The sequence below is a fragment of the Dromaius novaehollandiae genome, chromosome 12, assembly GCF_036370855.1.
Source record: "Dromaius novaehollandiae isolate bDroNov1 chromosome 12, bDroNov1.hap1, whole genome shotgun sequence".
In the NCBI taxonomy this organism is placed as follows: domain Eukaryota; kingdom Metazoa; phylum Chordata; class Aves; order Casuariiformes; family Dromaiidae; genus Dromaius; species Dromaius novaehollandiae.
Window position 1 is genome coordinate 15,049,088 of NC_088109.1, and position 15,317 is coordinate 15,064,404.

At 41.8% G+C, this 15,317-nt stretch overlaps 1 protein-coding gene across 6 annotated transcripts in view; it reads left to right on the top strand.

Moving 5' to 3' along the window:
• Nucleotides 1–15,317, top strand: part of SLC6A6 (solute carrier family 6 member 6) — a 102,625-nt gene that overhangs the window by 47,959 nt on the left and 39,349 nt on the right. For 2 of the 6 annotated variants that reach the window (XM_064519004.1, XM_026093102.2), the window contains exon 2: nt 1,451–1,486. The exons of 1 other annotated variant lie outside the window; for it this stretch is intronic. Coding sequence is in view for 3 of the 5 variants with exons in the window: in XM_064519000.1 (XP_064375070.1) it covers nt 1,451–1,486; nt 4,001–4,066; nt 4,736–4,790; nt 8,533–8,589 (214 nt within the window). In the remaining 2 variants the exon portion in view is untranslated. Of the gene's footprint in view, nt 1–1,450; nt 1,487–4,000; nt 4,067–4,735; nt 4,791–8,532; nt 8,590–15,317 lie in introns of all 6 variants that reach the window. 3 more of the 6 variants (XM_064519000.1, XM_064519001.1, XM_064519002.1) reach the window with 3 other exon arrangements.

A 15,317-nucleotide genomic window follows, 5' to 3' on the forward strand; every position in this document is an offset into this window, starting at 1 on the left:
AGCACATAAAAACAAATGTGAAAGCTGTGGTAGTTAAAGCTTTATACAAGTAATGCTTATTTGATCGATCACACTAATAATTTGTGGATCATTTAAGAAGGGCAACTTTGAATAGACTGCCTACTAGGATTAGTGCCTTTGACTTTTCATCATTATCCTCACATATGTGGCCAGAGTGAGCCAGGGTTATGCGTTTTAAAGTGATCCTTGGTCTGGTCTGGTTTATTCTAATGCCACTTCTTTGGGTGGACCGCTTGCAGGATTGAGTCCTTGGTGTTTGGAAGAAAAGCTTGCAGATGAAACTTCAGTGATTTCACATTTGTTGAACTTCCCCCGTAAATGCATATTTACTTGAATCCTCAGCTGTTGTAGCGCCATGGATTTAATTGATTTGTGCTAGCTGAGTATCATCCCAAGGCGTATAAACTCTAAGCAGTGCTCTTTAAATTGCTTATTGAGGAGCTAATACTGATATAAGATAATCTGGTAGAGAAGTTAAAATGTGAAAATGCAGTCATCCTTCTTTTCCCAAGCTGGTTGCCATGGGAAGGGCTGCCATGCTACCGGTCTGTGATTCTGGAAACAGCAAACCGGGGCTGCTGCCCCATAGCATCTGCTGTGTTTGTATCAGTTTCTTTTTCTCTGTGTTTCAGCTTGTCTAGATTTACACAAGCAAAAGGGAGGTCAGTACTAACCCAAAACTGCTCCAAGGGCATGCACAAAACCCACTGGCTATGCTGGTGGAAGGGGAGCACGGTTCAAACCCATGTTCTGCGTGTGAGCCCCGAGCTTTAGATGCGAGGTAGGCGGGTGGCAGGAGGCAGCAGGAGGGTGGCTGTTAAGAACATTTGCTGTAAGGGAGGCTCGTTCATTTTAGCAGTTACAGGGTTTCCTGTTGTGGGTTCTCCGTTGCCCAGAATGGTCACAGCCTGGAAGAACACCTACATTTGCCATGGTTGCAGGACATGAGTTTGAATGCCGTCACTGCTTGAGTACTGGGGTAGAAAAAACGGTTACACTGTGCCAAAATGCAGAAGGAGTGCTCTGCTTTCAGGTGTTGCTGTAGGTAGGCTAGCCAGAGGTAGAGGAGCAGTAGACAGTCCATATGCAGAGCCACAGGGCTGTCAGTGAGTTGGAAGATAGTTAGACGTTCTTCCTTTTTGCTTTAGATCATGTAGCATTTGCATTTCATTTCACTGCTACTGTGTAATTTCCTTGCTCATGAGACAGATGTAGTCAACATTTCTGTGATGGTTTACATAATGTCTTATTATTGCATTGTTACTACATTCAGCATCCTGATGTTCTTCAAAAACTTAAGCTCACTCAGATGAAATTCAGAAAACACTATGCATGATAATGTTAAAACATGCCTAATTTATCTTGCTAGACCCATTTTTTTTCTTAAATTTTTTTTTTTGCTTTTTCTTTTTCTCTTTTTTTCAAACAGGAAGAGAAAAACCATTCAGAAGAGACTCTTCTTCATGTAAGTGTTATTTATACTTGTTTATGAAATTACAAAAGGATTATAAAGATGATTAGAACTTTCAAATACTGAACACTTACCATCTGTTCATAGAAATCAAGTATAGAGCATGTAAAAATAGGCTGTAGTTGTACAATAATAATACTCAGCAACTGTTATCTCAAATCTATCTATCTGTGCAGTTCTTCTGTGCACGTCACTCCAGAATTTAGGAACCATTATAAAGCACTTTACAGCCATTTAAGCAGCATGCCCTTAGAGTAGGTATGTGAGTTCTGTGGAGACATAATATTGAAGTGGTTTGCCCAAGACGAAGAAGAAATATGAGTTAGCGCTCATTTCAGAACTCCAGAGTCCCTAATTCCCGAATCCTATCACAAGAATAAGCTTCCCTATCTTGGATTCTACAAAATCCAAGTTCTACCTGTAGAGTCATTTGTTTGTGTGCATGTATACTTGTGTGTGCATGTACTTGTGTGCGAGAGAGAGTGTATATATGCATATTTGGCCTCAAATAGCATATAGGTGTTCCAGGTCTTTTCTATAACCTCTGATGATACCCATTAAAATAAGAGTAAATGTAACCATCCATTGGTGAATACTGTTGCAAATGTCTTTTGAAAGCATTTGGCTCCAAACTAAATGCTCAGTCTGGATGAGCCTGGTACAGTATTCTTCATGGGACAAGGAAAGCTGCATGTCATAAAAGTACAAGAGTTTTTCCACACCACCCAGTGACTTGGTTTGCTTGCAGATGTCTGATTTGAAAACTCTGAGTAGTATAGCAAGTTTGGCTCTGGTATTTCTTCCTAGTAAATAAATTTGATTAAATGCTTTAAGGGGCTGCATAGACGAAGACTGTCATTGCCTTAATGCAAAATTAGCTTAGCAAGGAAAATGACTGCATTGTTCACAATGCAGGGCCTGCTTTGCATAACTTCGAAGCATGTACTGTGTCAAGTGGCATGGCAAGCCCACAAGCACTCACATCAGGCTGATTTCCCATAAATCAACATTTTGTTGGAAAAATAACATATATCTCTGAATTTCAGCACTCCATTATGCTTGCATAGCAACTGCTGGTTAATATGTAGCAAAATGCCGTGTGGTAACAAATGTTTTTTTTGCTATTGTTGGGCTGGAATGTTAGTTCAGCTTCTAGATAAAAGCGGCTTGCGCAAGGCGCCCTTGTAGACCATGATTTCTGTGGCTTGTATGGTAGTTTTGTAGACAACCGTGTTCTGCTGTTCCTTTTTCCCCTGTGCTTCCCTTCATCTTCCATTTTCAGTTAGAGGTGGGGTTAGGTAAAGGCGGAGAATTGGAGGCCCTTTGAATCCAGCAAAATACGAGTGTGGGTTTACATGAGGCCCATTGCTAGTCAAACCTCTGTTGAAAACACTCTTGATTCTGATTGTGTTTCTAGCAGAAACGTTGTAAGACACTTTATTTTATAGCTTCAAAGAACAAGTGTTCTTTGGCTGGTTTTATGGATATCATAGGGCAATCTTTCCTAAGAAAAGCCTGTAGTAAGTAAAAGAAGGCCCCACAAGTGATTAAAGAATGGTCCTTTCTTGTAGCTGGAATCCCAGCTGAGACTAGCATAAGAGTTTGTATCTTTGAGAAGGTACATCATCATTTTTAAAAGGTAACAGAGGAGGAAAAATTCCAGAAGTCTTTTCATTATTACAGTTTTCAACATTAGTATTTCATTATTATTTCATTCTAACATAGGAAATTCAAACATCTTGAAAAGCATGTGCCTCACATGCTTCCCAGAGATGTTAAATGAGAAATAGTGTAACAAAACCATTTTAAAGGAAGAAGCTCCAAATAGAGAAGAATCCAACAGACAAATCCCAAAGATGTGACTGTATGGTGTCCCAAAATTGTAGACTAAAGCATGAAGCCTAGTGTGATACAGTTTTGAAGAGCTTTCTGTAGCAATCTTGATTTCATAAACAATTTATCAAGAGCCTCCGAAGTCCAATAATAAATACAAAGTTTGTGGTACATAGGCCATTTGCAATACAGCCTTCCATCACCTGCTGTGGCTTTTCAACAGCTAAAGGCAAGCTTTAAGCATCAGAGCCTCTCTCTTCTGGTTCTGTGCATGAGATACTACAACTTAGACTTGATAACTCCATTTGTGCCTGTCTGTGCATTGGCTCCCCTTGGCTTCTCCAACTGTAGAGGTTTCCAAAAGAGAGTTAAACTCCTGGGATGTGAATAGTGAGACTATTGCCAAATGCCAGGATCGTGAAGCATCCAGGATAGGGACCTCTGCTGGGCCCTGTGAACTTTCAGGAGGGGGTTAACTCCTGTGGTGGTGAATGCTAAGTGGGGATTAACCCTGTGGAATGTGAATTGGACAGGTCACCATGACAGGAGGTGGCCACTTTGAAAAAGGCCTCTGTGACAATAACCAGCCATAGGTAGTTGTAATGTTAAGAAAGGGACCATCTTATTATTGTCACTTTGCGACAAATACTACCACAATTCATTACTTTCCATCAGTGCCTCATCCTATGGAGGAATCACCACTGCCCATCTACATTGAGGAGGGGACAGAAGTCCCGATTGGTGAGTGCAGTTGGGATGGGATATTTCGAAGGGGGGGGTTATAATGGTACATGGGTTTCTATTCCTCACGTTTGTGTATACCCATTTGTCTTTGAAAATTCTAAGACTTGTTACAAATGCTTTGCTTTTTGATTTTATTTTTTTCAATGCTAGTGTATTTTAGTGCTCCTGAAGATGGTTAAATACTGCTAGTGTTGGTTTTCAGCTAATCATAGAGAAAATATGTAATTTATACAGCGACTTTGAAAGCTTGCATGCAGGATCTCTTAACACAAGGCTGGGGAAGACCATGAGTATCAGTAAAATAAGAAAAGAGGTAGTTCCCCTTCACCCTTTGACCTCGGTGTTGAGACTCAGAATAATCTGCCAGTTGGGTCAGCAGTTTTTGTCATTCTGACACTGCCCTAACTGGCACCCTGCAGACACATGTTGCATATGCCGCTGAACAACCAGAAGAGATTAGAGGGGTTGCCGTTAGCTGGGTTGCACATCAGAGTGCTGTACGCCCCCATTTCTGAACTCTGGTGCTGGTGTATTACTGCTATGTGGATATATAGCTCTATTTTTTTCTTTCTTTTTTTCCTAAGAGGAGCAATCTGTCAAATAGCCCATAAAGAAAGAGACTAAAAGATCAATAAGTTTGTCTCTGGTGATCTCTTTGGATTTTAGAAGGCTGTGACCACTTCCCAGAGCCCCTTATTCAACCTGTTCTTGGATGCATACAGTAAGTATGCCTTGCCTACCGCGTTTGGGGTCTGCACTGTTGAGCAGATGTGTTTCTTCAAATAACTTTTTCTTATTCTACATCCCGAATTTTTCCATCCTTAAATTCAAGCAATTGCTCCTTGTCCTATCATCTTTTGAGCTAGATTAATTACCTGCCTCTACACACAGTATCTTGAAGGTATTTATAGCTGGATCTCAGCCCAGGAGTCTTCTTGTTTCTAGACCATATTAATTTAGCTCCCTTACTCGCTCCTTAGATTATTTTTATTGCCCTTATTTGTATTTTCTTTAATTTTTCTATCCCCTGTCTATTCTGGGGAGACCTGAACACCTTATGCTATTTCCACTGTGGTTGTTTTAACATAGCATTATGCTTCAGCTTTCCATATGATCCCTTCATATATATAGACATCCAAAAATAGCTGAGCTTTTGACCCTTCACCCACATCACTCATTAGCATCACACAGAGAAACTGTATTACTTGTATACTTGCAGTCACCTTTAGGTCTTTCCTGGATTCACGGCTTTGCTGCTAGCTGCTCCTCAAGAGGCGTCAGTGCTCTCCCTAGGTGTAGGGCTTTATACTTCCTAGCACTGAATCCTATCCCATTGCATGCCGCTTGCTTATTACACTTAGGAATGGTTTAAAACAGTATGCCTGTGTATTTATTTTAATGCCCCAAGATCTTATCCTGTCATTTACATAGAAGCTGTTACTTTTTGTCATATCTAGAGACAGAAGTACTTACCATTTTATATTTCGATACCTATTGCAACTGTCTTCTGCGAATTGCTCCAGACCCCTTTCCCAGCTCCATCATTCTTGTTTGCATACTGTCCCTTTAATTGCCTCACTCTGATTATAAGTTCCTAATGCAAAATCTGACAAGTTTAGCCTTCTCCTTTTCTTCATTTTGTGCCTTTTCATGTTATGTAGTTAGTATATTGTTGCCACATCCCTGATATGCATGGTACAGCCTCATCTTTCTCAAAGCGCAGATAATCTTTTCCTCACCTCTTTTGTGGTTTCGGTCAGCCGAACAACTGAATGACGCTAGTCCCCTCTTACAGAGCCATTTAATCTAAGTTCTCTCATGGATCCTTGTATTTTCATCCTGTCTTTTCCATTGCGCTGGGGAAACCTGGACTGCTGGGGATGGTGCTGTGTGCACCGAGAATAAAACTATAAGGTTGATGAATCGCAAAACCAACTAAACAAAGGGATTGTGAGTGAAAAGCCTGTTAGAGGATGTCTGTTTGGTGCTGTCATGAAGCAGGTTTCTTGGATCAGGCACTGAAACACAGCAGTAGCTGTGAAGTGCCCAGATTGGGTCAGGGAGGGCATCATGTTTATTTATTTTAAATAAGTATCTGGACTGTTAATACAGCAAGCTATAGTTGAGGGAGAATGAGTGGAAAAAGTAAATGATGCTGAGATGAGAGCAAACCGCAAGTTTTAAGTTTGGTATTTGAATGCCCAGAGGCATGGGTCAAGGGTTTTATAATAGTTCAACGCAGTATAAATCATCAAGCTAAGAATTCAAAAATCTGATCTGTACCTGGGTCTCAGTTTTGCTCCTCCTTTCCGTTCAGCTTACCAGAGTGATCCAGATCCAGAGTTCCCGTTTGTACCCGTATAGAAGAGGAATGGAAAGAAATCCTTTCCTGAGTGTGGATTGGAGAAGAATAACACACAGTGCAGTTTTTAAAATAATTCAGCACAATTACCATTTACTTATAAAAGATTGTCTGGAAAACACTTAGATTATTTCCATATCTGAAATACATTTTCAGTAGTATCTGGAGTGCATACTGTTCTGTTCCAAGCCTGACTGATGGTAGATTGCTTGGTAGCGTCTGTATTTATTGGAGAAAAAAAAAAAAGAGAGAGAGAGAAGAATCTGTAGGTTCTTTGACAATCTAAATTTAACAACCCTAATTATTTCAAGCAATTTAAAAAGGAAGATAAATCGAGCTTGTTTATTACAGCTGCTTCATGAAAACAGCAGCTACAAATAATACGCTGTAATGAAAATCTAGCTGACACTGTCTTGAATTAACCAATAAAAGAACGAGGATATATGATCTGGACAAAGGGCGCATTCCCTCCTAAGGAGGGAGGGTCTCTCAGTTGAGGAGAAGGTGGTTATTTCCTAAATACTGTTTTTAATCTCTTTGGGTGAAACGAAGACATTAGAATTTCTGTGTAGATGAATAAGACTTTTGACTGGAAAAAGGTTTGGGCTCTATTGGCCTTTTATGTAATTTTGCACTTTCTGGAGTACATTCCTAGAGGAAGGTAGGTAAGCTAAATGCAAACAAACATGTTAATAAATCAAAGATATTTATGGAAAAGGTGGAAAGTAGGAAAAGTGAAAGGAAGAATATTTTGTGAGCAGTAGCAAAGAATCTACAGGAGAACAATGAAAGAGCACAGGTCAGACTGTGGCAGTCTTTGTTCAGGCACGATTTCAAGTGACTTCCACACAATTAAACACTTCAGGAGATTCAAGGTGAGAAAATAAGCAGAACAGGTCATTATTCACTGTTGTCATTTATGCTACAGTCATGGCCAGATTCCCCAATCACCATTTGGAGCCTGTTGTGTTAAGCACTGAAGAAAACACCTGAGGCCACACAGTCCAAATTCATGTTTTATAGAGCAAAAACCCAGGAACAAAATATTTGTACTGGCAATCATTTTATTTGGGCCATACAGAACATGACAGAGGGAATAATTGCCTCCTTAGGGATCAAGGAGCGATAGAGCTGTAGGTTCAGATGTTTGTTTATGTTATTCCTTCCAAGTCACATTTTGAGATGTTAATGTTGTTTAATACCGCCTGTCAAATTATCTGCAAAGAAGTACAAATTCAGGATGTAATTCTCAGCTGATTTATACCTGTGTAGCTTTGTTGATTCCAGTAGCATTGCCATTGCTTTATCACTGTATAAGTGGGATCAAAATCAGACTCCCATTTACAGTATAGGCGCAAGAGCATGTCTCACAAGCCCTTGTTCAGGAATCAGTCCTGCTGACCTTCACATCTGTGGCTCTTCTGCAGGAGCTCTGAGTCCATACTTGGGCAATATCCCGTTTGCCCATTTCTGATCTTACTGGTCCGTTTTTGCTGATGAATAGCACTGGCTTCAGTGGGCTTATTTCAGATGTATACCAGTGGTACGTAGACCCTTGAATTGCGTTATCTCAGTATGACGGCAGGCTCCGATACCCCTCTGAAGCTCTTGGTGGTATTAGCTGGTCGTGGTGTAGCCCAGGCTCATTTGAGTAGCCTCCATGATAGGAGAAGAATTTTCTTGTAATCACACACACTTTCTTCTGCTGCTGCTTGATCCCTGCTTTTAAGCATCTCTAATGTCTCGTTAATGATAAAAACTTTCCTGGATTTCCAGTCTATTCCTGCTCTTGGGCAGACTCACTGAAAAGCAGATGCTTTGTTATTTTTTTCCTCCCTTGATATGACAGAGCTGTTTCATAAGCAAAGTAAGCACAGGGAACATACCTTTCCCAGACAAGGAGGAGCATTTTGGATCTTACAGAGAACCAGCTCTATGTCTTTCTAGGAGGTTGCCTTCTCTTTAAGGGAAGAAAACCATTTCTGTCATCCGCATTTGAGAAGTTGCTCTTTCATGGGTGTGTTGGCACACAGAAAGCTTGATTTTTGCCAGGTACTGAGTGCCTTCTGCAAGGTATTCAGTGCCCTCCTATCCTTTGCAGCCAAAAAGGAGTTGATTGCTCTTGGCATCAGGCAAATCTGGACCCAGAAGACCACAGGTAGTATTTACCAATTATTTATGTGCTTTTGCATGCCAGAGGTTGTCTGAATTGATTTCCCGACAATACAAGAGATTTCAGACATTAATGACACTTGCCTGCCACTAAAAACATTATTTTATTTCTTGAAAATAATACAATAATAAGCATGACTTTTATTGCATTGCCACAGGGAAATTAAAAACCAAAAAAAATTAACTGCAGTCCAAGTAACTATTAGCTCCTTAGAGCCATTGCAAGTGTGTGAGTTGTGTACCCTGAATGAGCACCATATGCCAATTTATTGTGGCACAGTGAGTCACAGGACACATTGTGAAAAGCAGTAATTGCTTGGCATGCACTATAACATTCATTAGGGTTTTTTGTTTGTTTTCTTTAAGGAATATATTCTTTACTCTGACAATAAAATGAACATTGTCTGATATGCCACCACCAGGGGCCGTTGCTTATTTTGTACTTAACCTGGAGCTTACTCATTTGTCCCTCACCACACCCACCATCTCTGTCTTTTTCTTTGCAACTACTTGTATTGTGTGTGTGCAGTACCAGAATATCAAGATTGAGCTTTCCATTCATTATCATCTTTTTGTTTTGTTTTAATCCTCTTCTCCCTTTTCCTCCATGTGTTCTTTCTTGGTCCAACAGGGAAATTCAGATTGGATATAAGAAAACTGCCCACCCTTAGAGTGATGGAGCATGGGGATGTGTTACTCAGAGAGGCTGTGCAATCTCTACTCTTGGAGGTTTTCAGATCTTGACTGGGCAAGGCCCTGTGTAGCCTGACCTGCTTTCGACGTTGGGCCTGCTTTGAGCAGGAGGGTGGACTACGTGGCCTCTAGAGGTCCCTTCCAACCTAAATTACTCTACAGTTCTGTTTAATACCTCGTTCCTGTTCTGATACGACCATGGTGATGTGCATGTCGCTAGCTCTTCATTCCCCATTGAGTCTGACCTCATTCATACCAGCATAAAACAGGAGTGAGCTTGCTAAGGCTGATGAAGTTATAGAGGTTTTACTTGTGTGGGATCAAAATCAAAATGCAAATGGTAACCTCAGTTGGAATTTCATATCTCAAAAATTAGTTGGAAATTTAACCACCAGCTTCAGGAATATCAGGATTTCACTTGAGATCTCTGTAAAAATCTTCATTAAATGCCAAGTGAAGTTACCAGTTGAAGAGTTTTATGCATAATTATACCAGGATGATAAATATTTAAAAACTAGAGATCACCTGTTTCCTTTTCAACTACAGATCCTGTTCTGTAGCAGCACAGCCTCAAGTAGTCTTGAAGAGAGCTTTGGGGTATTTAGGGTTTAGCTCGTCACCAGCTGCCCTCGCACTGCAGTTCTGTGCTGGTTTCTTCCTGTGGCTATAACCACGTGAGGGATTTAATGCTGCACAGAGCATCTGCTTCGCAGCTGAACGCCTTCCCAGTGCTGCAGCCGTGTGCCAAAGAGCTTTGGACATGCAGAGGGGCTTACGTGAGCTCTGTAGGGTAGCAAATTTTCACGGGTTGGTCAGTGTGCTTGCAAAAAATTCCCTTTTTTTGGCGTATTTCATTTTAAGTGCGCCTAAAAAAAGCATAACCACACTCAGATTCACCGTATCAGTCTAGGGAATTTTCAGTGATGATCTAGCTATTACCAAAAAACATACAGAAACCCCCAGTTGCTAGCAAAAATAAAAATATGAAAATAATTTTAGAGAATTGCTCTTGCTGGAAAAGTCTACCAAGATAATGTGGTTTTCTCCATGTCACTCCTTTATCAGCAAGAAATAGGTTGCTTACGCAAACCCTTTATTTCCCATCAGCTTTGTCAAAAGTCAAGCTTACAAATGGGGCCACCAGAATGGATTGTGACCTCTCAGTTTTAAAGAAAAAGGCTGAGTCTGAGCAATCAAAAGCCATTCCTGTCCCTCGTTCTGCAAGGCAGGACTCTCAAACCAAGGTTTAGCAGGACTGACTTGCTTTCCTATACTTTTTCCAGCGGTTGCTGCCTTTCCTCTTCTGTAAGCATTTCAGTTCTCTCCCCTTGTTCAGATCCTCCTTCAATGATGTGGTGGGCTGTTTTTTCAAACCTGGAAAGGGTCTTGTGCTAGGGGGGAGCAACACAGCAGCAGAAGATACTGTTACTTAGCAGAGTTCAGAGTCCCTTCTGCTCCACTGTTTCTGCAGGGCACAAAGTATTGATTACAAGTCAAATTCAATAGACAGGATAATATTCAAATAAGGAACATAAAGCAAAATATCTAACTCTGAATCACCTCGGTTTCCGGCTCTCGAAAACTGTCAGAAGTTCACAGAGCCTTTGTATGCCTGTCAGCCATTAAAAAGACGTGTAAATGTAAACCCAAACAAGTTATCTCGCTTTCTGCCATTAGTTGACACACGGAGTGTTTTTATGGCTGGCTCAGCTCTTTGTCATGTACCCGTTGCCTGTGAGGGAACTGCAAACAGTTTCCCACCTGTCTGCAATTAGCTCTTTTGCACACACACCGGAAAAAAAAAAAAAAAAAAAGACCAACAGTTGCAGTCCTGATGAAAACAGTGTTGGGTATTAAAGGTTCACGTGCCACAGTGGTATCTAGTGCAAGTGTGCTCACGCCGGTGAAGTTGTGCTAGGAAAGAATTTGGCCTCAACTGCTCACATTTGTGAACTTTGCCTCTGAACTGGCAAACAGGAGTAGATGAAGTTTACAGTAGTCAAGTTAGGACTATAAAAGCAACCTGCAATGAAAGCCACCAGCTGATGTTTGTTTGGAAAGGTAGGAGATGGAGAAAACTCCTCGAGCCGTCCCTATTTTGTGCTGCTCTGCGTGGGGATGCTTCCCTGCAAAACCCAACAGCAAAGCGAGTGTCTGTGGCCCGCGGGAGGGAGCGACCCTGGTGTGAAGGTAGGACCGCAGCTATCCTTTGCTTATTTTGGGGTCAGCCTGTACTGCTGGCTCTTACGAAATCCCTTTGGAGTCAGCAGTCCCAGTGTGGAGGTAGGGGGGCGTTTGTCCAAGCGGCGTGTGGGAGGGGGTGTGGGCGGGGTGCGGGCGGCCGACTCGCAGGCCGCGCTGCGCCGACGCGGCTGGTGAGCTGCTCTCCTCGGAGGAGCGAAGTGGCTGCTCTAGCTCTCTCCGCTTTCCGTATCTCCCAACATAAAACTGAGCGCAGGTCTCTGTGCGTGAGAGCTGATGTCAAAGGTCTGTGGCTAAGCAGAACTGAAAATACCCCCGTGAGGAGATTAGCCTCAGTCACATGATGTTCAGATGCTTATAGGTTTAGGGGTCAATACAAAAGGTTTCGCTTCCAACTCCAGCCTTCAAAACAGATGGAGAGTGATCGAAAATTTGTGATTTTTGATCAAATAATGCTCAGTCGGTGGCTTGTAGGAAACAGTGGCGTTCCTCCCAAAAGGACCTCCTTGCACAGGGGCTCAGGTGAGCTGTGGCGTGGGACGGCGGCCGCGTCCAGAGGACAGCGCTGCTGGCAGCCGGGTGCGGAGCTGAGGCCGCCCTGGATTGAACACCAAGTGCCAGCGTGCAGCCTTGCAAGCGAGCACCTGGCACCAGCTGCACAAAAACAAATAAATACCGCAGTGCCTTCACAGCTTGGGCTTTTCTTTCTTTTTTTTTTTTTTTGGTGAAAGTTTGCAGTTCAGGGACGAGTTTTGCAAGGTTGTGCTGTCTCTGCAAGCTTATTCATCAACTCCACCACTTCTTCTTTTAGCACGTCCCCTGTAGAAATCCCCTACGCTCTGTTTTGCTCTGCCTGTCAGTAGTTTCTGATTCATTTCCTGTGTGAAATTTGATAATGTTTAAAGTTTCTGTTCCCTTTTTTTTTTTCTTGAAGGGAAGAAAACAACAACAGTAAATTAAAGCTCAGAGTGCTTAGAAAATCTCTTACGGTTCAAGGCCTGGGAGCAGTGGTGTCCGCTAGAGCACCTTAGTCACGCGAGCACCGCGCTGCTAGGGCAGGACGTTGTCTTGCTGCGTTAGCCCAGGCATCTTACAAGTATATAGCTAATTTCTTTCACTGATTCATATTTTCACTGCTAATTACTGCCAGCGTGGAGGATAAGTCAAGACTGAAATCAAAAGTAACTCATTCTCATTATGAAGTGGTAGAGCTCACGGCTGTATCCTCGAGGCTTTGCAGCCCTTGCGTTGTAGTCCTTGAGTGGGACACAGGCTGTTGGCCACGTGCACGCTTTGGCCATTTTCCTGGTGTGACTTGGTGGCCGTTTTGCACCCACGTTGCTGTGTTGCAAAACCGTTCTTTCCATTAATGATGCGTTCTGGAAAATCCTGGCCTTTCAGGTGTTGTACAGACAGGATGGAGGAGCAAAGAAAAAGAAAGAGGATTATTCTCCCTGGCGGCTGGTGTGGGGATTTAGATTTGTGCGAGTGAGGGACTTTAGTCCAGGACATCTTCCCATTGCAGATGCACAGTGATTGTCTCACCCAGCTACTTGGAGGCAATGGAGAGCGCCACCAGGCACAGCACTGTCTCTAGGTAAATTAAAAGCTGAAAACCTAATTACTGCATGACATGTTTAAACAGCTGTCACAGGTGGGATAGAAATCTGTCCTCAGATATTGTTTAAAATTGAGATGGATGAATAGAGAAAATAAAAATACAACTCTGTCTGTGTAATTGAGGTGTCCTAGCTAGATGTGGCAACAGGCTGGATACAAAGCTGGTTGAAGTCTGTAGCGTGTATGGAAAACTGAGCTTGTTTTTCCCAAAACATGTAATCTTATGTGTATACGCGATTATTTCCTGTTTCGAAAACACACTGAAAAAATGCATCAATCTTCAGTTAAGAAAAATCCCTGAACACTAGCATTAGTGGACATCAGTGAATTTAGGGCTAAATTTAAATTAGTTGCAAAAATAGGTAAGGATAGAATGATTTATTTCCAAGAAAAAAGAACTTTGAAGTAATGAATTTATATATTTTATTGTGCATTTGCTTCCTCAAATGGCTACTCTGTTGTTTCTCTTCCATGCACTCAGGCTCTACTCTGTTATCATAGCACTGAGATTGCGCCCGACAGTTACATGCATTGTAAATGCCTTGTAGATGTGTCAGATAGAATCAATACAGTATTAATCACATGCAAAAAATTCAATAGGCACAGCACACAACACTGGCTATTCAAGCTCATAAGCTTTGTAGGCTTTAAGCTTTTTTTTTTTTCAAGGCAGTATCCCTTCATAGTCCATAATTTCTTATGTGATTTCTTAGTGGCAGTAGAACTGGTTTAATTGACACTGGGACTTATAACTCCACTGAACAGCAGACCTTTAGAATCAAAAAAAGTAAATAAATAGGGTGTTCCACTTAATAGAAAGTCGGATAACTGCAGGATGCAAGCTGGTTGAAAAGCAGAGGCCATGCACATCTTTTTGAGGCGTCTTTGACAACCACTCACTCGGAAAACCTTAATTTTTCTGTGCAGCTTGGATACGCCCCTGCGTTTTGTTAAGGACCCTCTCTTAAAGATAAGGGCTTGGAGAGGTGATGTTGCGCTGGGAATTAATGTTTTCTCACTTTTGCAATGGGAGAGCTGGCAGAGCAGCGAGGATATGCAGGGAAAGCAGCAGGGAGCGGGTGCTTCTTTCCTGCCTATTGCTAATCAGGGGCTGTTAGGTAGCATCCCCTGAGGCATTAAATCAGGTCAGCAGCTTGGGTCCTACCCGGGAGACAGGAGATGAGGTGGTGCCCACTGCAGGATTTTGGGAGGACCGAGCCGTAACTGGTGTGATGGAGTGCACCAGTCCTCTGCTGGGCTGCTGGGTTTAGTTGTAACTAATTTGTTTGTTCTTTCACATAAATCGGTGTAGCAAAATGGTCAGAGTATTACTTGACTGCAGATTTTCTGCTGAAACCTGGCCAAAGATTCAGCATTTTATACCAGCTGTGAGCTGTGACCTAGTACCTATTTGAAGAACAAGAATGGAAACACCACAGAGGAAAAAGTATGTGGGGGGAAAGACACCTTTTGTCCAGACCACAGCAGATTGAAAAGAAATCGCATTAGGCCTTGGGCTTTCCTTTCATAATATACTTCAGCTACATAAAGGAACGCATTTTGCTCCCAGAAAATTTTCAGTAGCAGATTTCCCAGTCAAGCTTAGAAGAGAAAAAAAGTCTAGCAGTGAAAGAAGAGGAAAAGATGAAGAAGCCATATGGGAAATGGCAAAAGTTGGAAGGAAACCTGAGAAAGAAGAAAGGATGAAGGGATAGGTGTTTTAATAAACACATATACTCAAGAAAAAGAAATAAGAAAAATAAGATCTGAAGTCTCCATTAAAGACAAAGAGAATGGGTAAGACTTAGTGCAGGGAATTTATTAGAGGCATTTTTAAGAATAAGATTAAGAGAGGTAATGTGTGCAATAAAAAGAGATACTATTCACCAGAAAGTATGGTAGGTATTTTGTTTGATGAAGCAGAAAGAACTTGGATATGAGTTCAGGACAATATATGAAGGAAGTTGGTCTTTGGATCCTGGTGTGGCCTCCAGGGCTGCCAAACAAAAAGATTTTTTTTCTTCTGCAGATCAGAAAGACTTGCACTAAAGCCATAAGTTTGATCAGGCTGTTTATTTTAATAATGTATTGATTGGCTTAACCACACCGCTCCGTGAGGGAGGGAAAGCTGTCAACATCAAGAGTTACAGGTTTCAAAGTTCCAAGTAATTCTAGGAAATGAGCCAAACATAATAAATG